General features: G+C 50.6%; 1 protein-coding gene across 1 annotated transcript in view; it reads left to right on the top strand.

The window, feature by feature from the left end:
* pdgfc (platelet derived growth factor c) overlaps nucleotides 1–22,210 on the top strand; it is a 429,023-nt gene that overhangs the window by 356,042 nt on the left and 50,771 nt on the right. Inside the window, exon 4 of the mRNA XM_038792293.1 lies at nucleotides 7,526–7,727. Within this exon, the coding sequence (XP_038648221.1) occupies nucleotides 7,526–7,727 (202 nt within the window). The remainder of the gene's footprint in view (nucleotides 1–7,525; nucleotides 7,728–22,210) is intronic.

Raw genomic sequence — 22,210 nt, 5'->3', positions numbered from 1 at the left:
GAACAATTACAATCAAAATTCTATGTCATAATATCCACTCATGTATATCATGAGACGCAGACAGGCAGTGATTGACACACAGGATAACACGACACAAAACAAGCAATCACCAGACAGGACACCACCACTATAAAGCCCACAGGGCATTAAGGCTGTCCCTCTCTCACAGGACACGGCTAGGGAGATAGTCGCAGTTCATAGGCCAATAAACATCATCACCATGTGATAGAGAGCTAGTCTGGTCAAGCCAGTAGGAGGTTATCAGTTAGGTTAATAGAGTGTCAACTCCCAGCAGATTATGTACAGCAATCAACAGGTTCAATAAAACAGTGTTGCACCATCTCCTGTGTCGGAAGCCTGTTCCTCGTTTTACTGCATCCAGTTGCAGTCAATGTTAGACCAACACAGATAACACATCATGGTACCAGAGAGCTATTAACTCTAACGAACCTACCTCGAGTGAACCTGCAACCAGCAAGCAGCCATCCAGCGGCATGGAAAAGATCCAACCTCCTCCGCAACTCCGGATCTCCGGCAACCTCGGCACCAACTGGAAAGTCTTCAAACAAAAGTTCCTCCTGTATATCGAGGCCTCCGACCTTCACGCAGCATTAGATGCCAGAAAGATCGCGCTGTTCCTGTCGACTGCGGGGGACCACTCCATCCACATCTACAACTCGCTCACGTTTGCCGATGGCGAAGACAAGAGGAAGTTCAAGACTGTTCTGCTGAAATTTGACAACCACTGCGACATTGAGGTGAATGAAAGCTTTGAACGTTACATCTTCCAACAGAGGCTTCAGGGTAAGGATGAACCTTTTCAGTCCTTCTTGACCCATCTCCGCATCCTAGCGCAGTCATGTAATTATGACTCGATGGCTGATTCCATGATCCGGGATCAGATCGTTTTCGGGGTCCAGTCCGACTCCCTGCGGGAGCAGCTCCTCAAAATCAAACAGTTGACCCTCTCTGTCGCCATCGAAACGTGCTTTGTCCGTGAGCATGCCAGGGATTGTTACTCCCGCATCAGGGCGGCAGAAAATGCAAAACTAGTCTCCCACGAGGCAGAAAGTGTGCAAGCCATCGCAAAAATGCAAGGCCTGAGCATCGAGGAGAGTGTCCGTTTCGCGCACTTTTCCCGGGTCCCTACGCATGCGCGCCATGACCGGGTGGACGACGAGGCCGAAGACCCCGATGTGCACGTGCGAACGTCAGCCGACCGCACTGCGCATGCACGGTGGCGCACGGAATACGCTGATGTCAGCGTTAAGACGTGTCCAAATTGTGGCTCCGCCCATTTAAAGCGGCAATGTCCTGCCAAAGGAAGGCGATGTCTACAGTGTGGAAAGCCTGGACATTATGCGGCCTTATGTAGGTCTGCTCCACCAACCAATAGCCGGCGATCCCAGCTGAAGCGCAGACGTGTCTGCTGTGTACAAGGAGGCATGCAGGATTCAGATCCTGACAGCCCAACGGACCCCGATGCTGACTGCCTTGAGTCTGCATACCACGTGGGCATAATCACCAAGCACGAGCTGGCCTCCACCGTGCCTTCAAACCGCCTTTCAATCCTCACTGTGGATCCTGACGACGAGTGGTGTGCTGTCATCACGGTCAACCAGTCTCGCATCCGATTTAAATTGGACACTGGCGCATCTCCAAACCTCATATCACAGTCAGACCCCGACAGCATCCGAGACCAACCTAGCATTCTTCCACCAGCCTGCCAGCTCCTTGACTACAATGGCAATGCCATAGCTGCCAGTGGATTGTGTCAGCTAGGTGTATCTCACAAGGCAATCAAAGTGACCTTACGATTCGAGATCTTCCGGCCTGACAAGGCATCCCTGCTCGGTGCTCGCGCATTCAAACTCCTAAATCTGATCCAGCGCGTCCATGCCATGTCCTCGACACCGGCGACTGCCTCGCCCAATGTAAATCTCCGGGCTGAGATAGATGACATTCTCACGCAATACCACAACGTGTTTTTTTTAAAATTTTTTTTATAAATTTAGATTACCCAATTATTTTTTCCAATTAAGGGGCAATTTAGCATGGCCAATCCACCTGTTCTGCACATTTTTGGGTTGTGGGGGTGAAACCCACGCAGACACGGGGAGAATATGCAAACTCCACACGGACAGTGACCCAGAGCCGGGATCGAACCTGGGACCTCAGCGCCGTGAGGCGGTTGTGCTAACCACTAGGCCACCGTGCTGCCCTTACCACAATGTGTTTGATGGAATGAGCACGCTCCCATATCGCTACAAGATATTGCTCAAGCCGAATGCCATCCCAGTCATCCATGCACTGCGCCGGGTGCCGGCTGCTCTCAAGGATCGTCTGAAAATGCAGCTACGAGAGCTCCAAGACCAGGGCATCATCTCAAAGGTCACGGAACCAACAGACTGGGTCAGCTCCATGGTCTGCGTCAAGAAGCCCTCTGGTGAACTCCGCATTTGCATTGATCCCAAAGTCCAGAATCGCAACATCATGCGCGAGCACTGCCCGATCCCAAAGCGTGAAGAGTTAACCTGTGAGATGGCTCATGCCAAATTCTTTACCAAGCTGGACACCTCCCGTGGGTTCTGGCAGATACAGCTGGACGAGTCCAGTCAGAAGCTGTGCACGTTTAACACTCCGTTCGGCAGGTATTGCTACACCGCATGCCTTTTGGTATCATATCAGCTACCGAAGTATTTCATTGCACAATGGAGCAAATGATGGAGGGCATCGAGGGGGTGCGAGTCTATGTGGACGATGTGATCATCTGGTCCACGACGCTCGAGGATCACATCGCTCGCCTCAAACAAGTTTTCCAGAGGATACATGAAAACGGCCTCTAGCTCAACAGGGCCAAATGCTCATTTGGTAGGTCCGCTATCAAGTTTCTGGGTGACCACTTTTCACAGCAGGGTGTGCAACCTGATGCTGACAAGGTGCTGCCAATCAATGCCATGAAGACCCCAGAGGACAAAAAGGCGGTCCTCCATTTCTTCGGGATGGTGAATTTTCTCGGGAAATTCATTCCCAACATGGCATCCCACACCACAGCCCTCCGGCATCTCGTAAAAAAGTTGAGTGTTCCAGTGGCTTCCCGCACATCAAGCGGAGTGGCTTGAGCTGAAGGCGAAGCTCACCACAGCCCCTGTACTGGCATTCTTTGACCCAACCAAGGATACCAAGATATCCACAGACGCAAACCAGGACGGCATTGGGGCGGTGCTCCTCCAGCAAGACAACTCCTCGTCCTGGGATCCAGTGGCATACGCCTCCGGGGCCATGACTCCGACCGAACAACGGTATGCCCAGATCGAAAAGGAGTGCTTGGGACTCCTGACAGGAATAGTCAAGTTTCATGACTACGTATACGGCCTGCCAAAGCTCACGGTGGAAACAGACCATAGGCCTTTAGTCCACATAATCCAAAAGGATTTAAATGACATGACACCTTGGCTGCAGTGAATTCTTCTTCATCTCTGCTGATATGCCTTCGAACTCGTCTACACACCGGGTAAGAAGCTGATCGTCGCGGATGCCCTATCCCGACCCGTCACCACGCCGTGTGAACAGGGCGACTTCATTCGCCACATTGAAGCACAGGTGCAGGTGTGTGCCAGCAACCTCCCAGCCACTGAAGAACGAGTTATACAAATACGCGAAGAAACTGCTAAAGATCTCCTACTGCAGCGCGTGATGAAGCACCTCGCCCATGGCTGGCAAAAGGGGCTGTGCCCCCAGTTCTTCAACGTTAAGGACGAGCTGACGGTTGTTGAGGGGATCCTTCTTAAACTAGATAGAATCGTCATTCCCCAAAGCATGCAAAACATGGTGCTCAGACAGATCCATGAGGGTCACCTGGGGGTCAAGAAATGTCGACGCAGAGCTCGGCAGGCAGTTTACTGGCCTGGCATCAGTCAGGACATTGCCAACACAGTCCTCAACTGCACAACATGCCAGAAGTTTCAACCAGCTCAGCCCAAGGAAACGCTGCAACAGTTGTGACCTCTCCGTGGTCCAAGGTGGGGATAGACCTCTTTCGCGCCAGTGGGTGTGATTACATGCTCCTGGTCAACTGCTTCTCCAGCTAGCAGGAAGTGGTGAAATTGTCGGACCTCACGTCCAAGTCCGTCAGCAAAGCCTGCAAAGAGACGTTTGCCAGGCACGGGATACCACCCACGGTAATGAGTGACAACGGTCTATGTTTCTACAGCCAAGAGTGGTCCGACTTTGCATGATCCTACCACTTTATTCACATCACATCCAGTCCCCATTGCCCGCAATCAAACGGGAAGGCCGAGAAAGGGGTCCATATTGTCAAGCGGTTGCTGTGCAAGGCTGCAGACTCAACCTCGGATTTCAACCTGGCGCTATTGGCATTCAGGGCAACCCCTCAGGAGAAGTGCGGAACGCAGTCCGAACTGTGGGCACATGCACCATGGCCTGTGGCACACTGCCCCTATCAGGGCGGATGCCCCTCCAGTGACCCTATCAGCCAGCCAAACCCGTGGGACCACCAACCGTCACCAAGCCCTGCCTGCCCGCTGTGCCCCTGCTTCCACCCATCCAGTCCAGCCCCCAGACAAGTCGACACAACCCATGCTAGCCACCAGTACCACTGCAGGGACGGGTGGTGAGGTTAGAAACCCCCCTGTGCTAGGCACCGATAGGGCCAGGGGTGCAGTGGAGAAAGCAAACTGTCGGGGCAAATGGCCAGAGAGACAGGGGTGGGATTGGGAGGGGGGGGGGGGGGGAAGCATGTGGGGGCAGGGGCTGCAGTGCAATCCAGGGCCACCGTGTATCCCATTGGACCCAGATGGGCACGAGGGCACTCATCATGCTAACATGTCTGCCCTATACCCCCTGCAGCCAATAGATTTCAGGGTCTATCCAGGAATGGCTGGCCATCGCGGCCGTGCGGACACACTGAAACTGCACCACCGGAGCCGTTCGAGAGGACCCTGCAAAACGGGAGCCTGCCCCTTAGGAGCAGGGGCCAGCTGGTGAGGATGGAGAGCCGGCCATCCAGCAGGCTGAGGATGGGGTGGGAAGGAGGCGACACATCAGGCCTCATGCATATAATAATGATCACTTATTGCCACAAGCAGGCTTCAATGAAGTTATAGTGAAAAGCCCCTAGTCGCCACATTCCGGCAACTGTTCTGGGGGAGGCTGGTACGGGAATTGAACCCGCGCTGCTGGCATTGTTCTGCATTACAAACCAGCTGTTTAGCCCACTGTGCCAAACCAACTCTGGTGGTAGCACATGCAGGTTGCCTGCTGCATATCCCACACTGTGAGCTGGATCCCCTTTGGCGGCCGTCCTCTGGAGCGACCAGGCCTGGATGGGCCTGGCAGTCTTCCAGGTGTCACAGGTGGCATGTTGCCACTCTGTTCTGATCACTGCCCATCGGATGCAGCAGGAAAAGGTGAGGAGGATTCGGAGGTGCTGCGGTGTTCCAGCATCTCCCCTGTGAGTAGTCACCAGCATGGGTCCCATTACCTCCTCCTTCCTCATAGTGTCCAATGGCCCCCGGGCTACTCCTTGGGATGGGGGTGCAGTCGGAAGGAGCTCCAGGGGCTCCTCCATCACATGGCACTGCCCGTCCTGGAGACCCGCTCTCGTCTAGACCTAGGTCTCCACGCTTGCAACCATGAGCTCTGGGACTGTGCCACGTCCCTCTGGGACTGTGCCAGATCCCTCTGGGACTGGCTCAGGTCAACGAGTGCCCGACCAATGCTCTCAATGCCGCAGCAATGGCCTGTTGCGACAGGGCCATGCTCTGGAGTACTGCAGCAATGTCCATGTAGCACCAGTGGGCCACTGCAATTCATTGGTGGCTCATTTGGTTGTCCCATGCCAACATCCACCTTGGCCACCGCTCATTCTCCCATCTACTGACCAGGTCCATCGTCCTCTTCTCTGCGGCAGTGAGGACCAGCCATTTCAGCAGGCCCCCTCTGGTCTTCTCCCGCTCCCAGCGATTGTGGGCCCCTGTCTCCTGGGGGGACAGATAATGCACAGTGTGAGACACTGGGATGCGGACAGCTAGTGGCCTTTGTGTGCCCAGCACCCGGCCATGGCAGATGGTATGTGCATTGGAATGCGGTGTAGGGTGACGTGCATTGGGGCGTCGGCGGGTGGGGTTCGATTGCCCTCAGTTTGGTGCGGGGGGGGGGGGGGGGGGGGCTGGTGCCAGGGGCATGGACGTGGTGACTCATCCTGGTTGGCCTGGGGGAGTTTTCCATCCTCACTTGGCACTGCCTAGCCATCCATCTGGTGGGAGCCGCATGGGGCCAGAGGGTTGAGAGGTGTGGGGCGGGGTTGGTGCCAGGGACACAGAGGTGATGACACACCCAGGATGGCCTGGGGGGTTGCCCATCCTCACATAGCACTGCCTACCTATTAGGGGACAATTAGGAACTGGAGGGTTGGGGTGGGTGGGACAGGAGCGGTGCTTCGGGCACGGAGGTGGTAACTCATCCAGGCTTCCCTGAGGAGCTTCTTCTGGCACTGCTGGCCGGTGCTCCCGGTGGGGCCCACTCCGCTCACTGCCTCTGCCACCTCTACTCAGCCCGGTTAACCTCGGTGGATGGCAACCTCCTTCCCACCCAGGAAGAGGGCGTCCCGCCTCTCCTCCACAGCATCCAGTAGTATCTCCAGTTCTCCGTGGTGCCATAGACTTTCTACTAGGTTATGCTATTTTCCCAAATCAGCACAGGAGATCAAGGAATTTCAAGTGCAAATTATGTTCAGCACAAATTGAGTTTCCATAATTGTTTGCAATGATTTTAAAAATATATCATTGTGGAAGTGACCTCTCACACAAAATTGGCCGTGTCCCCAGATTGAGTTAATCCCCAGGGCAATGTTTCCCTATTTATGTCTGTTTGCAACCCTTAGAGGATGTTCTTAGAATTAAGCATATTTTCGGTGCAAGTTGGTACTACCAAAAAATTGACTTCTGTACACCACCAAAAGTGGTAAATATGTCTGTATAGTTTATTTAAGCAATTTCTTTTTAAGTGGCAGACTAGGGACTCTTGTTTAAAATAGTTCTTTTTGATAAACCTATTTCCAGCTACATTAATAAACCTGCACCATATTACTCTTAAAGACATTGAATATTTTTGATGTAAAAAACTATTCTAAATCACTGCCCTCTGTGCTGATCGATAAAAGAGTTTACATTTGTCATTATGTAAATGAGTTTGAGCAGAAACTTAAACGCCAGCTCAAATAGCTGGGGTTTCTGGGTTGTTTCCAAAGTTTAAACACTTGATCAACAACAGTCAAAATTATAGTGGATTTGGCAGCTAGCAAGATGAAGGGGAAACTCTTGTTCAGTGGATTGTACTTGATTTGTACTCAAGGAGCCTTGAAATTTAAGTCAACTATCTTATGTACCCAGTAAAACCACAAATGCATAAAATGTACACTTTTAAGATCTTATTTTGTCAGTACCAAACTCAGATTACAGAGCCTATACCTCTAATCATTGTATTAAATACATTTATAATACAGACTCGCTATGAAAGCCCAACAGTCGTGCCATCATCTCCTCTATCTTTGGATGGCTTAAATGATGCTCTCTCAAGCTTTGACACAGTAGAAGAGCTGATCAAGTACTTGGAACCAGAGAGGTGGCAACTGGATTTGGAAGACTTGTACAAACCAACCTGGCAGATGCTCGGAAAGGCTTTTGTCCATGGTAGAAAATCCAGAGGCAAGTGTTCTCTTTCATTTTCTATCTGGCCAATCATTACTTTATTGCTATTATGCTGCTTCGGCAAGAATTATTCCAAAGGACATTATTCCCCATTGTGATCTAAATAGAGGTTCTATGAAATAATTAACCATATTTCACTTTTAAGAATTCAGTGAACATTTTACATTGTTGTAAGGTTCTTTTAATAGGTTGGAGAGTAAAGGCGGGGATGTTTCTGTCCCCGTTTTCAGTGGGCGGAAATGGCAGTGGGGGTAGAGTATTGAGGCGGAGTCTCAAAACTAGACAGCTCCAAGCTAGGACCTTCATTGTGCCCAGGTATATAGTTTCTAACAGTTTAGAAATGCTTACTGCTGCACTGTTGCTTCACAGTGCCCAGGGTCCAGGTTCGATTCCCGGCTTGGGAAATCTGTTATAACCTGCCTGCTTACCACTGGCTGGGGACTAATGGAAATCCCACAATCCTTAAGGAGTATGAGCTTCCCAATGAGGGGAGCGGAGAAATCATTAGCAGACTCCCTACATAAATAGAGCTGGCCAGTATGCAACCAGCTAGAGCGGAGTGAGCAGCAAGAGAGTACTGCTGTTGCTGCTGCGCATATATATGTAATTGTAAATAAATCTTATTTCTTTCTATTCTACAACTCGTGCTGGATTCTTCGTGGCCCTCACAAAAGGATCAAACCTGGGCGGAGTCTGCACGTTCTCCCCGTGCCTGCGTGGGTTTCCTCCGGTTGCTCCAGTTTCCTCCCACAAGTCTCGAAAGACGTGCTTGTCAGGTGAATTGGACATTCTGAATTCTCCCTCTGTGTACCTGAACAGGCGCCGGAGTGTGGCGACTAGAGGCTTTTCACGGTAGCCTCAGTGCAGTGTTAATGTAAGCCTACTTGTGACAATAAAGATTATTATTATAACTAAGACTACAAATACCTTAATAAGACCGAACAAACTATGCCCAACACCTGACAAACAGCTGCTGCTAAGGCAACACATCTCTAATGGGTGGCATAATTGTTCATTATGCAGTCCAGAGTGCAGCAGTAACGCATTTGTCCATTTAACTGTGTGTTGTGCGACTTATCATACCGATGGTAAGCAGCTTCTGGTTTTGGCTGTGTACCAAGTGAAATGTCAGATCCATATTTGTGAACTCCCTAATGAGTTAGTGCTATCCTGTTTGTGAGAAGACTGTTGGGGTGGGATGGTCAGTGGGTGGGGTGGGGTGAGGTTGTGGCGATGTGTGGTGGTGGGAGAGAAGAAAATGAAAGGGGAAGGTAAGTAAAATCTTTTTGACATTGATGTAACTGCAGAGTGGCATGTCTGTTGATGGAAGTTTAAGACCACCTCATCCCTGAATGGGGGACTCAATAATCCAATAGCTAAATCATGGATGAAAAAGAATCTGCTGAAATGATGAGGTGAACTTTGAGATCCAGAGGCCATTGAATATTGCACTTTTTTGTTTTTGTTTCCTGTTTTAATGAATATTTATGCCCTAATGTTTGTAGCCTTGGCCTTGGTCCAAATACTCTGAATTGAAGCATTTCTATCACTTCTTAATGGCATAAAATCTGATAACCCTCCAAAGTAACAAGTTCACTCATTAGCATATGAAATATTTTTTTGTACGAACTGTGGGATCGGGGAACAGGATCAGAACAGAAGTGCGAGAAACGAAATGGGCACGGTGGAGGGCCCTGTCAACCAAGTTGGGGAGGAGGGAAATCTATGGCTGAAAGGAAAGGAAGACGGAACATAAATGCTGATATAGACATCAACCGAACAGACAGGGATGAGAAACTGGCAAAGTGGAATTGAGTCATTGCAGGAGGGGTGCGAGGAAATCTAGGCAAATCTAGGCTGTAGTGTTATGACACCCTGGGCTCGTGCATGGTCAATTCCAGCCCCACAGGCCCCGGAGCCCCAACAAAAGTGAATTAACCAATAGTTTGTATGAAGCTTTTGAAATCTTAGGCCCTCGACTGTGCCAATGACTTACAGGCATGAGATTTGTAAGTAAAACACAAAAAAACAGTTTATTAACACCAAGAGAAGAGTAAACATGTAATGACGATAATAGAACAACGGTCTGCAAATCTAACTTACCCCCCCCACCCCCCCACCATCCCACCCTCTGCTCACGGACACACAAGACACACCCACAGTGCAGAAGGGAAGGATTAAAATAATGGGGGGATTAAATGAAGCTGAGAGATTAGTATCTTCGCTGCTGAGGTTGTAGTCTTTGTAGTCGGCTATCTTCTCAGGCCACTGAATGTTGAAATACAAACTGGTTTGGTTCTTCTGGCTGCAACCTTCAGGCAGGATTTTCAGGCTGTGGGATCTCTCGAGGGCGACACTGACCTTACCACGGAAGATGCACTTTGGGTACGTTCAGTAGGTTATCTGTTGTCAGCTCCAGCAGACTGACCAATGGCTTGTCTCACTTAAACAGAGTATCAGAACAGCAACTATTGCGAGGTGTTACAAAACATCTGGTCACCTTAATGAGAGAGGAATGTGGAAAGCATTCCCCCCCGCCCACCCCCAGTTCTTCAGGCTTTAAATACTAACTAGTTGGATAGAGAGAAAACACTGGCTGCTCCTTTTACCTGGAGGGAGCCCCAGCTGAAATATCAGAGACCGTCAAACAGATAGAGGCACACAGCAAAGACCCTGCCAGAACTATCCGGACCAATCCGGATCGAGGATTTGCCAATCCCGGGATTTTAATGGAGCCAATTGGCTGCTGGCCAAGTCCATCAAAAGGTGAATTCACGGAACCATACTAAATAGCACATTGTTTAGGGGGGTGTTCTTGGACTAGTCCAAATAGCATGTTATACTGAGGTTTGTTCCTGTTGGAAAATAAAGGCTGAGATACTGTTGAAGCCAACAGAACAGGGAATAAAGAAATTACACAAGGAAAGTAACGTTTAAACAAGGAAAGCAAGGTTTAAACATGAGGATCCTTACAGTGGGAGGAAGATTTGATATTGGCCGATACGTTTTTCCAGAAATAGTGATGAGTAGTCAAGTTGAGAAAGGGGAGGCTTGAGACATCCACTGGAGGCTTCCAGTAGTTAGTCAAGTTAAGAAAGGGGAGGCTTGAGACATACACTGAAGGCTTCCAGTAATTAACAAAGGGTTTTATTGCTGAAAAGCAAAAGCACTTAACTAACAGGCACAGAACACTATGGGCTGGATTCTCCGTTTGGGAGATTATGGGCGGGATTCTCCGACCCCCTCCACCGGGTCGGAAAATCGCTAGGGGGCGGAGTGAATCGTGCCCCGACGCCCTGATGCTGGCTGCTGTATTCTCTGGTGCCGTTTTTCGGGCGGGGCAGGGATTCATGTCATGCTGGTCGGGAGCTGTTGGCAGCAGCCCCCCCGACGATTCTCCGGGCCCCAATGGGCCAAGTGGCCGTCCGTTTTTGGCCAGTCCCGCCGGCGTGGGTTATGCATGGTCCCACACGACGGGACCTGGCAGGTAAGTCGGCGTGTGCGGTCCTCGGGTGGGGGCGCCCCCACTGTGGCCTGGCCCGCGATCGGGGCCCACCGATCTGCGCGAGATCACCACGGCCGTTCCGCACATGCGTGAACTCGCGCAGTCCCTTTGGCGCCAGCTGGAGCGGCGCCAACCCCTCCAGCGTCCACCTAGCCCCCGAGACAGATGAGTATTCCTCACCTTGGGGGCCCATTGACGCCGGAGTCGTTGGCGCCGTTTTTCCCACCAGCATGGGGGACTTAGGGAGAATCCCGCTGATAGATCTCCTGCTGGAATTGAATCACACCTGATGTGTGCTCACATTGGGAACGCAAATCAGGAAGCGACTCACAGTCTTTAGTCAAGCAAATTTGTGCATGCCGGGGATTACGAGGAATTCCCTAGGGACTTCTGCTATCGGTCCGCCATTTTGTGCGGGCAGCCCGATAGATAAAGTCTGCTGGTTGGGCCCACCTGCAATGCAATTCAACGCCCCCACAATACAATTCAGCACCCCCCACAGGTGTTTCTGGGTCACCTCCCACCCACAGTACGAAGGTAACCTGACCACCCCTCCATCGACCCTCCACCAGAGACCCCTAATTAGAGAGACCCACCCCCACCAAAGACCCCTAATTACAGAAACCCTCACCAGAGACCTAAATTAGAGAGACTCCTGTCTGGAAGACCCCCGGAAGAGACCCCTGCCTGGAGGCCCCCCATAAAAGAGACCCCTGCTCAATGCTGGATTCTCCACCGAATTGGGAACTCTGCTGCCACAGGTGGAAAATCCAGCCCTATATAACAGGTTTTTACACTTTGGCTCTGGGGTCCACACTGACTGGGCACCTGCTCTAGGGCCCCGCACAAACTCTATAATTGGCCGGAGATCGCGCGTTCCCATGCAATTACCCCCGAGTCAGTCACGTGGTCCTTGGAGCCTGCCCCCTTAAAGGGGCCACACTACCACATACTTCTCATCTTAAGTCCTTCATTTCAACTACCCCAAAAACTACAGTTCTACGAGTCAATAGGGGAAAAAGAGTCAATCAAAAAGTCAATCAGTCTGGAGATCAGGGGTCCTCCCAGACCTTCATAGTCCTGCCACAGGCTCAGCAATCTTCTGAGAAATTGAATTACCATTGTCGGTGTCACCTCAAGAGATACCGCCTCAACTAAGGTAAACTATCCTCACCGGCTAGTTCACGATGCTGGTAGAACTTATCGACTCCAAGCTGCAGGCTGACACCCCTCAACTCCTCAAGCAGTCAGCGTGCTTTCTGACAGACACCCATTGACATTGGCCACAGAAGACACCAGCCCTGACTGTGTCACAATGCGTCCTGCCAACCATAATTATGGACCAAAATCAGGTCTCCCACTGGGAACGGCCTGTCGCTCCTCTGCTCTGACTGTCGACTCTTCTGTGAGGCCTGCTGCGCCTCCATCCTCTCTGCCAAATTTGAAAACACAAGATGCAACCTGTTTCTCAACAAATGACCCATGAGCAACTCAGCGGGTATGATCCCCATGGACTGAGCTGTACAACAGCAAAAAATTAGCCAACCGCTGGCGAAGCAGTTTTCCTATTTCTTTCTCATCGCAATCTTGAAAGTCTGAATGGCCCTCGCAGCCAATCTGTTAGACGCTGGGTGATACGGGGCAGATTTCATATGCCGTATGACATTTGCTCGTACAATAAGCTGGAAATCATCACCAGTAAACAGGGTGCCATTGTCCGAAACAATTGATTTGGGAAGCCCATGAATGACAAACATTCGAGGGAATGGTTCCCATCTCTTTAACCGATAGCCAATTAGAGTGCGCATCCAGCAGGACCAAAACATCTTACCCATTAAAGGGCCAGTATAGTCAGCATGGGCTTGGGTTCACGGGCAACCTGGCCATTCCCAAGGGTGAAGGGTGGCTGCCGGTGGCAAGGACTGCTGCATTTGGCATGTGTGGCACTGTTGCAGCAATTCTTTCATGGCTTTATCAATGCCTGGCCACAAGACTAGCTGTATGCCAGCCTCTTCATCTTTGTCTGCCATGGGTGGGCACGATGTAGCTCTTGAAGGAGGGCCCACTAGCTGGAGACAGAACGACCTCTCATGATCCCCACAGAATCATATTCCTCACATATCAACTCGGCCTGACGAGTCATGTGGGGCCTTAGTTGCTCAGACTTCTCATAGTGCGACCCAGCCTGAATCAGTCTCTTCACCTTTGATAGTATGGGGTCTCTTTGGGTCCAGTTTCAGATGTGTCCGACAGACACTTGCAGGTTCAAGGATGGTATGATCTCCTGGGGGACTGGTGGCAGCATAATGCTCTTTGGCTGGGACTTAATGCACCTGCATTAGCAATTTGCACACCAGGCTGGGAAGCATAATTGTTCTGGCAGGCTGCCAGCTGCAAGATCTAATTCTACGCCCTTGCCGGATCTATGGGCTTATCATCCCTTAAAGGGCCCAATATTGGCTTGTGGTCAGTCACTGTGTCAAACCATCGACCATACACATATTGGTGGCATTTCTTCACACTGTATATAGATACTAAGCCCTTCTTCTCAATCTGGGCATAATTCTGTTCTATTTCTGAAAGGATCCTTGAGGCAAAAGCAATAGGGCATTCTGAACCATGTCCCATTTTGTGGGATAAAACTGCCCCTAAACTGTAAGAGGACCCATCACGTATCAGCACGTTATCCCTGGTCACAATGTACCTAGAGAAGACTGCAATAATTGCTTTATGACTCGGAAGGCTTCCTCTTGCGGCTCTCTCCAATGCCACTGTTGATTTTTCTTAAGTAGCTGGTGTAATGGTGCCAATGTTGTGGCTGAATTCAAAATTAACCCTTCATAATAATTTTTTTTTAATAAATTTAGATTACCCAATTATATTTTCCAATTAAGGGGCAATTTAGCGTGCCCAATCCACCTACTCTGCACATTTTTGGGTTGTGGGGGCGAAACCCACGCAGACACGGGGAGAATGTGCAAACTCCACACGGACAGTGACCCAGAGCCGGGATCGAACCTGGGACCTCAGCGCCGTGAAGCGGTTGTGCTAACCACTAGGCCACCGTGCTGCCCTACCCTTCATAATAATTGACCACACCGAGGAAGAATTTCAGCTCAATGGCATTTTTGGGTGCAGGGACATCTAATATAGCATTGACCTTTTCTTCAAGGAGATGCAATCCTGTCGCGTCAACGCAAAATCCTAGGTATATCACTTCTGAGGCCTGGAAAGAACACTTTTCATATTTGAGGCTGAACCCCTGTGTCTACTCCCACTAGACTGGCCACATGTTCTTCTGGTGTAGTGCCGGTGACTAACGCACCATCCAGGTAGAGCAGCACCATGGGCATTCACTGGAGGAGATTTTTCAGTGTACACTGGAAAATAGCTCCTGTTGAAGCGATGCCAGTTGGTTGTCCAGTATATTGAAAGAGGCCTTTCTGGTTATTTGTTGTGGCAAACCTCTGAGACCATCTTCAATTCCAATTCTAGTTGCGGTAGACATGACTAAAAGTCGAATTTTGAATTCGCCAGCTTAGCAAAGACGTCCTCAATCCCGGGTGTCGGTACTTATCAATCTGGGCAGCCTGATTTATAGTTAGTTTGACGTCACCACAGGTTTTTATTAAACTATCTGGTTCAAAAGGGCAGAAGCTATTGGCACCACTCACTCTGAAAACTGAACCGGCTTGATAATACCCGGCTCTTCCAATCTATTTAACTCTGCTTCAACCTTCTGATGCAATGTATGTATCACTGGTCTAGCTTTGGAGAACTTGGGCATTGAATCCAAATTGACATAGATTTTGGCTTTGGCTTTAATCCATCCCAGTTCCTTGTGAAAAACGTCTTCACACCTCTTTGGGACATCTTGGAGGATGCCATTGAATATTTTAAAGATTTCCTGCCAGTTAAGCGTAATATTTTGTAACTAGTCTCTTCCCATCACACTGAGTCTATGCCTTTCATGACAACCAAAGGCAGATTGACATTGTGTCCTTTGTAGACCACTGGTGCATTGGTGGTTCCAAGGATCTTAAATATTTCCCCCCAGTGTATGTTGAAAGCTTAAAGACTGGGCTCCTGCATGAGGATATTGGCTGGGGTTTGTGCATTCCTGCACGATTGGCTCAGTCACATGATCCCCGAAGCCTACCCCGTGCTACCACAGCAGGGAAGAGCAGCAGATGAAACATGAGAAGGTGAGGAAAGAGTGGAAGTTGAAAGCATAATTTATGAATTTTCCAGTTCCAAGCGATAAAAAGAAATGGTGTTGATACAGCAATCAATGTATTGTCAAAAAGGTGAGGGAAAAGGCCTGAGTAGGACTGCAACAACACATACCGCACCAAGAAGCAGGCACAACTCGGAGCCATACGGGTTCCCATAGCAACACCTTTTATTTGGAGGAACTGAGTGGAGCTAAAGAAGACGTTCACTAGCATGTTAATATAAAGCAGAATTAGAACTGTCAGCCTTCAATGAAATCTTGAATAAAACAAATTCATACAAAAGGACACACAACTGGAAATAAAGAAAGATTGAATACTATATTTGACCTAGCAATCTTGATGACCTCCCAAATAAATATTTGCACATCTGTGAGTACAACAGCTTAGTGATTATGTTACTGGACTTTAATCCATCGGCCGAGAGAGCATCCGTAGAAATCCCATTATGGCAGATTGAGAATTTGAATTTGGTATTTAAAATTTTGGAAATACAAAAACTACTATAAATAAAAAGTGGTAGGGCAGCACGGTGGCCTAGTGGTTAGCACAACCGCCTCACGGCGCTGAGGTCCCAGGTTCGATCCCGGCTCTGGGTCACTGTCCGTGTGGAGTTTGCACGTTCTCCCCATGTCTGCGTGGGTTTCGCCCCCACAACCCAAAAATGTGCAGAGTAGGTGGATTGGCCACGCTAAATTGCCCCTTAATTGGAAAAAATAATTGGCTAATCTAAATTTAAAATAAATAAATAAATAAATAAAAAGTGGCTATTTTCATAAAAATCCAATTGCTTTATTAATGTCCTCTTGGTAAAGAAACCTGCCGATCTTACCCGGTACTATATATGATCCCATTTGTGCATCAACGTAGTTTTAAAAGCAAATTACTGCAGATGCTGGAATCTGAAACAAAAACACAAAATACAGGACAATCTCAGCAGGTCTGCCAGCATCATCTGAGAGAGAAGGGAGCTAATGTCCCGCGTCTGGATGACTCTTTGCCAAAGCTCAAGATAGTTTTCACACTTAGGGGGCCAGTTACCTGTATCAGAAGCACTATTAAAAAAAAATCTGCGAAAACCTTCTCAGGACAACAGGAAATGTGAACGAAATGTCGGCCTTGCTGTCGACACCCACCAGCTAAGAATTAATTTCAACAAATATATCAGTTTTCCACATCTTCTCATGAACCATCTGCTATTCCTCCCTTCCTTTCCTCAACTTGACAAGTGGCTTCCGTTTCTGGGTTAGTATTGACAATCATCAAAATGGGGCAAAATTCATCTTTGAAAATTGGAAAAAGCAAGGATGTAAGAAGTAGGAGTGTTCTTTCAAAGAGGTAACGCAGGCATGAAAGACTGAATTACCTCTTTCTGTGCTGTGCATTTCTGTAATCTACGGGAACCCGGTGCGGAGAGGGCTGGGTCAGGAGAAGGACCTTCTTGTGAACGTGCTCCTGTGCCTGGCAAAGCTAGCCATCAACAGGTCCAGGCAGCGGGCGATCAAGGGGGTTATCCAACCTGACTACCTGCCCCTCTTCCGAGGCTATATTCACAGCCAGATGTCCCTGGAGAGGGAGCATGTGATGACCACTGGCACCCTCAAAACCTTCCTTGTTGGGCACCGGAAGGCTGGGGTGCCTTATCAACCCATTACTTACATTTTGACTTGATGTCTTAAGTTTCTTTTGTGATTTGTTTTTGTTTAAGACAGTTTCCATTTGGAACTGTTTCTTTAATTTATCCCTCTGTTCATTTGATCTTATTTCATAATTTAAAAAAAATAATCTTTATTATCACAATTAGGCTTACATTAACACTGCAATTAAGTTTATGTGAAAAGTGTCATGATATGCAAACATGCAGCTAATGAACACATAGAATAGGACACGACCAATGAGCAGTCAGGACACTCAGGGGTGGTATCTCACTATGAAAGGGATGAGGAACTCACACCCCGCCTCTTTCCACACACCAACATCTACAGAGTGAGACAGGGTGTATCCTCAGCATCACACCCCAGCACATGGCTTAGATTAGCAGAGAGTCAAACTTATTAAGTATGGTAGTATGACTAGAGGTACTACGGTACCCGGGAGTGTGAGCTACCATTGGTGGAGAAGGCTCGCTGCTCATTGGCCCAAGTGTTTGCATTTCATTGGTCGGAACGTAAAGTAGCTCCGCCCAGTGAGGCTGGGTATAAGAACCCGTGTTTCCCAGCAGGTGGCCTCTTTCTGTACTTGAGCTGCTGGGGAAACATCTTGTTGATTAAAGCCTTCAATTCGGACTACGTCCTCATTTCAGTCGTTATTGATCGCGCATCAATTTAATCAACAAGATTTTAAAGCATGGAGCTCCGCATCAAGCCAGAGTGTCTACGACGCAGCCCCCACATAGCTAACGCAGCAGCTACATTCAAGCATTGGCTAGCTTGTTTTAATAGCTACCTCAGCACAGCAGAAAAAGTACCGACGAGGCAGCAGAAGCTGCACATCCTTCACTCGTGCGTCGGCACCGCCATCTACACGCTCATCGAAGACACGTCTGACTACGACTCCGCCATGGAACTGCTTAAAGGACACTTCATCCGACCGGTGAATCAAGTTTACGCTCGGCACTTGCTGGCTATGAGGCAGCAGACCACTGGTGAGTCGTTAGACGATTTTTAAAGTGGACTGGGGAGGAACTGCGGCTGCCCGCAGGGTTCTGCTAATGAGCACACCGAACTGTTAATCCGAGACGCCTTTGTTGCGGGTATGCAGTCCCCACAAATCCGCCAGACTGTTAGAGAAGGAAACGTTGAGCCTCACGGAGGCACGGGCCCTCGCGAACTCTCTAGATGTTGCGTACAGAAACGCCCGTTCCTACGCCCCCGACCGCGCGGCAGCCCCTTGGGCAGCGTGGAATTCAGCTTCCCCTTCCCCTACGGACTCTGAATCGCCTCAGGCCTGCGCTGCAAGATGCCCTGGAAACCCCGCTGGGCCCGTTGCTATTTTTGCGGACAGGCAAAACATCACCGGCAGCGTTCACCAGCCTGATCGGCAACGTGCAAGGGCTGCGGTAAGAAGGGCCATTTTATGTTGGTTTGCCACTCCAAGGCAGTCGCTGCGGTCCCGGGCAGCGACGCGGGACGCCGCCCCGTTTCTCTCCGAGGGCCCCATGCGGCCCGCGAACTCCTCCGTCCCCATCCCCCAACGCCACATGCGGCCTCTGGGCGCCGCCATCTTGCTTTTCCGACGCCACGTGCGGGGGACAGGCGGCGCCATTTTGTCCATCCCCCACCATGTGTGACCAGTGGATGCCGCCATCTTGGATCGGCTCCGAGGACCCCGGCACGCGTGACTACGCAGCGCCCGATGACGACTCCGATCTTCTGCCCCAACTCGCATCAGTCACCTTGGACCAGTCTCGACCCCGCACCCTCTCTACGGCGACGACGAAGGTCCTGCTCAACGGGCACGAAACGTCCTGCCTGCTGGACTCCGGGAGAACAGAGAGTTTCATACACCCTGCCACGGTAAGACACTGCTCTCTTCTTGTCCATCCCGTAAAGCAAAAAATCTCCCTGGCCTCTGGCTCCCATTCAGTTGAGATCAAGTGGTATTGTATAGCGGACCTCACGGTCCAGGGGAGGGAGTTTAAAAATTACAGGCTCTTCATCCTCCCCCACCTCTGCGCAGCCACACTCCTGGGATTAGACTTCCAGTGTAACCTCCAGAGCCTAACATTTAAATTCGGCGTCCCTATACCTCCCCTCACTGTCTGCAGCCTCGCGACCCTCAAAGTCGATCCCCCGTCCTTGTTTGCAAACTTCACCCCGGATTGCAAACCTGTCGCCACCAGGAGCAGACGATACAGTGCCCAGGACCGGGTCTTCATCAGGTCCGAGGTCCAGCGGCTTCTGAAGGAAGGGGTCATCGAGGCTAGTAACAGCCCCTGGCGAGCACATGTTCTGGTGGTAAAGACTGGGGAGAAGAATAGGATGGTCATAGACTACAGTCAGACCATCAACAAGTTTACGCAGCTGGACACGTACCCTCTCCCCCGTATATCCGACCTGGTCAACAGGATCGCACAGTACAAGGTCTTCTCCACGGTGGACCTCAAGTCCGCCTACCACCAGTTCCCCATCCGCGCGAGCGATCACAAATACACTGTGTTCGAGGCGGACAGGTGGCTCTACCACTTTTTAAGGGTTCCCTTCGGTGTCACAAACGGGGTCTCGGTCTTCCAACGAGAGATGGTCGACCAATATGGTTTATAGGCAACTTTCCCGTATCTCGATAATGTCACCATCTGCAGGACTACGACACCAACCTCCACAAATTCCTCCACACCGCAAAACTCCTGAATTTGACCTATAACAAAGAAAAATGCGTGTTCCGCACCGACCGCCTAGCCACCCTCGGCTACGTAGTGCGAAATGGAGTGATAGGCCCCGACCCTGAACGCATGCGCCCCCTGATGGAGCTCCCCCTCCCTCACTGCTCCAAGGCCCTGAAGCGCTGCCTCGGGTTTTTCTCTTATTACGCTCAGTGGGTCCCCAACTGCGCCGACAAAGCCCGTCCCCTCATACAAACTACCACTTTCCCCCTGTCGACGGAGGCCCGCCAGGCCTTCAGCCGCATCAAGGCGGATATCGCAAAGGTCACGATGCGTGCCCCTTCCAGATGGAGAGCGATGAGTCTGATGTAGCTCTGGCAGCCACCCTCAACCAAGCGGGCAGGCCCGTGGCCTTCTTCACGCTTCCGAAATCCGCCACTCCTTGGTCGAGAAGGAAGCACAGGCCATAGTAGAAGCTGCACGGCATTGGAGGCATTAGCTGGCAGGAGGTTTACCCTCCTCACAGACCAACGGTCGGTGGCTTTCACGTTCGACAATGCACAGCGGGGCAAGATAAAAAACGACAAGATCTTGCGGTGGAGGATCGAGTGATCCACCTACAGTTATGACATCTTGTATCATCCTGGGAAGCTAAACGAGCCTCCCGATGCCCTGTCCCGCGTCACCTGTGCTAATGCACAAGTGGACCGCCTCCGAGCCCTCCACGAGGACCTCTGCCAACCGGGGTCACCTGCTTCTTCCATTTCATGAAGACCCGCAACCTGTCCTATTCCACCGAGGAGGTCAGGACAGTCACCAAAAACTGCCACATCTGCGCGGAGTGAAAGCTGCACTTCTACCGCCCCGAAAAAGCGCATCTGATCAAGGCTTCCCGTCCCTTTGAACGCATCAGCATGGACTTCAAAGGTCCCCTTCCCTCTACCACCCACAACACGTACTTCCTCAACGTGATTGACGAGTACTCCCGTTTCCCGTTCGCCATCCCCTGCCCCAACATGACCACAACCACCATCATAAAAGCCCTCCACAGCATTTTCTCCCTGTTTGGATTCCCCCCCTACATACACAGCAATGGGGGTCCTCCTTCATGAGTGACAAACTGTGTCAATTCCTGTTTAGCAGGGGCATTGCCTCAAACAGGACGACCAGTTATAACCCCCGGGGTAACGGACAGGTCGAGAGGGAGAACGATACGGTCTGGAAAACCGTTCTACTGGCCCCATGGTCCAGAAATCTCCCAGCCTCCCGCTGGCAGGAGGTCCTCCCAGACGCCCTCTACTCCATCCGGTCTCTAATCTGCATTTCTACTAATCAAACTCCCCACGAACGCCTTCTTGTCTTCCCCAGGAAGTCTTCCTCAGGGACCCCGCTCCGGAAGCACGTGCGGGCGCATGAATCAGATCCATTGGTCGAGAGGGTCCAGCTGCTCCATGCTAACCCGCAATATGCGTATGTGGAGTACCCCAACGGCCGACAGGACACGGTCTCTCTATGGGACCTGGCGCCCACCGGATCTACGCCATTCCCCTCGTTACCAGCCCCAACCAAGCCCCCCACAGGCTATGGTGGGATCCCCCCAACCGCAACTGCACCCTGGCCCGCCAACCCCCTCACCTGTGCCGCCTGGAGGACTAGACGCCCCCCCGCCCACCCCAGACCTGGCCCTCACCAGTGCCGTCCAGGGGTGTTGAAACCTCCACAAGGACGGGATCATCGCTCCAGGAGTCATGGACGCCCGCATCTCCATCAAAACTCCGCCGAAGCTCCGTCGGTCGCAGAGGACGTCCATGGCCCCCGATCGTCTGATCGAGTCGATGTGAACTCTTAATGGATTTTTTTTCTGTCTCTGTAAATAGTTATGGGCCAGTGCACCATGTTGATAACACAATTCCTGACTCTGTACATAGTTACGGGCCAATGGGCAGCCGCCGTTCGAGAGAGGTATAGTCCCATATCACTAGTCATACTACCAGTAAATTATCCCATCCGCACCGGACTACCAGTCATGGCTGGACGCCCGAGCAGTCCTCCCCCCCCCCCCCCCCCCACCCCCCACCCCGGTTCCTTTCTCAACAAGGGGTAAATGTGGTAGTATGACTAGAGGTACTACGGTACCTGGGAGTGTGAGCTACCATTGGTGGAGAAGGCTCGCTGCTCATTGGCCCAAGTGTTTGCATTCCATTGGTCGGAACGTAAGGTAGCCCCGCCCAGTGAGGCGGGGTATAAGAACCCGTGTTTCCCAGCAGCCGGCCTTCTTTCTGTACTCGAGTTTCTGGGGAAACATCTTGTTGATTAAAGCCTTCAATTCGGACTACATCCTCATTTCAGTAGTTATTGATCGCGCATCATTGAGAACTGTGCTAATAGTTCAATAAAACATATTGAACTCACTTCAAAGTTT

The sequence above is a fragment of the Scyliorhinus canicula genome, chromosome 3, assembly GCF_902713615.1.
Source record: "Scyliorhinus canicula chromosome 3, sScyCan1.1, whole genome shotgun sequence".
Classification (NCBI taxonomy): Eukaryota; Metazoa; Chordata; class Chondrichthyes; order Carcharhiniformes; family Scyliorhinidae; genus Scyliorhinus; species Scyliorhinus canicula.
Note: the sequence above shows the minus strand (reverse complement) of the source record. Positions and strands in the feature narration are given on the sequence as shown.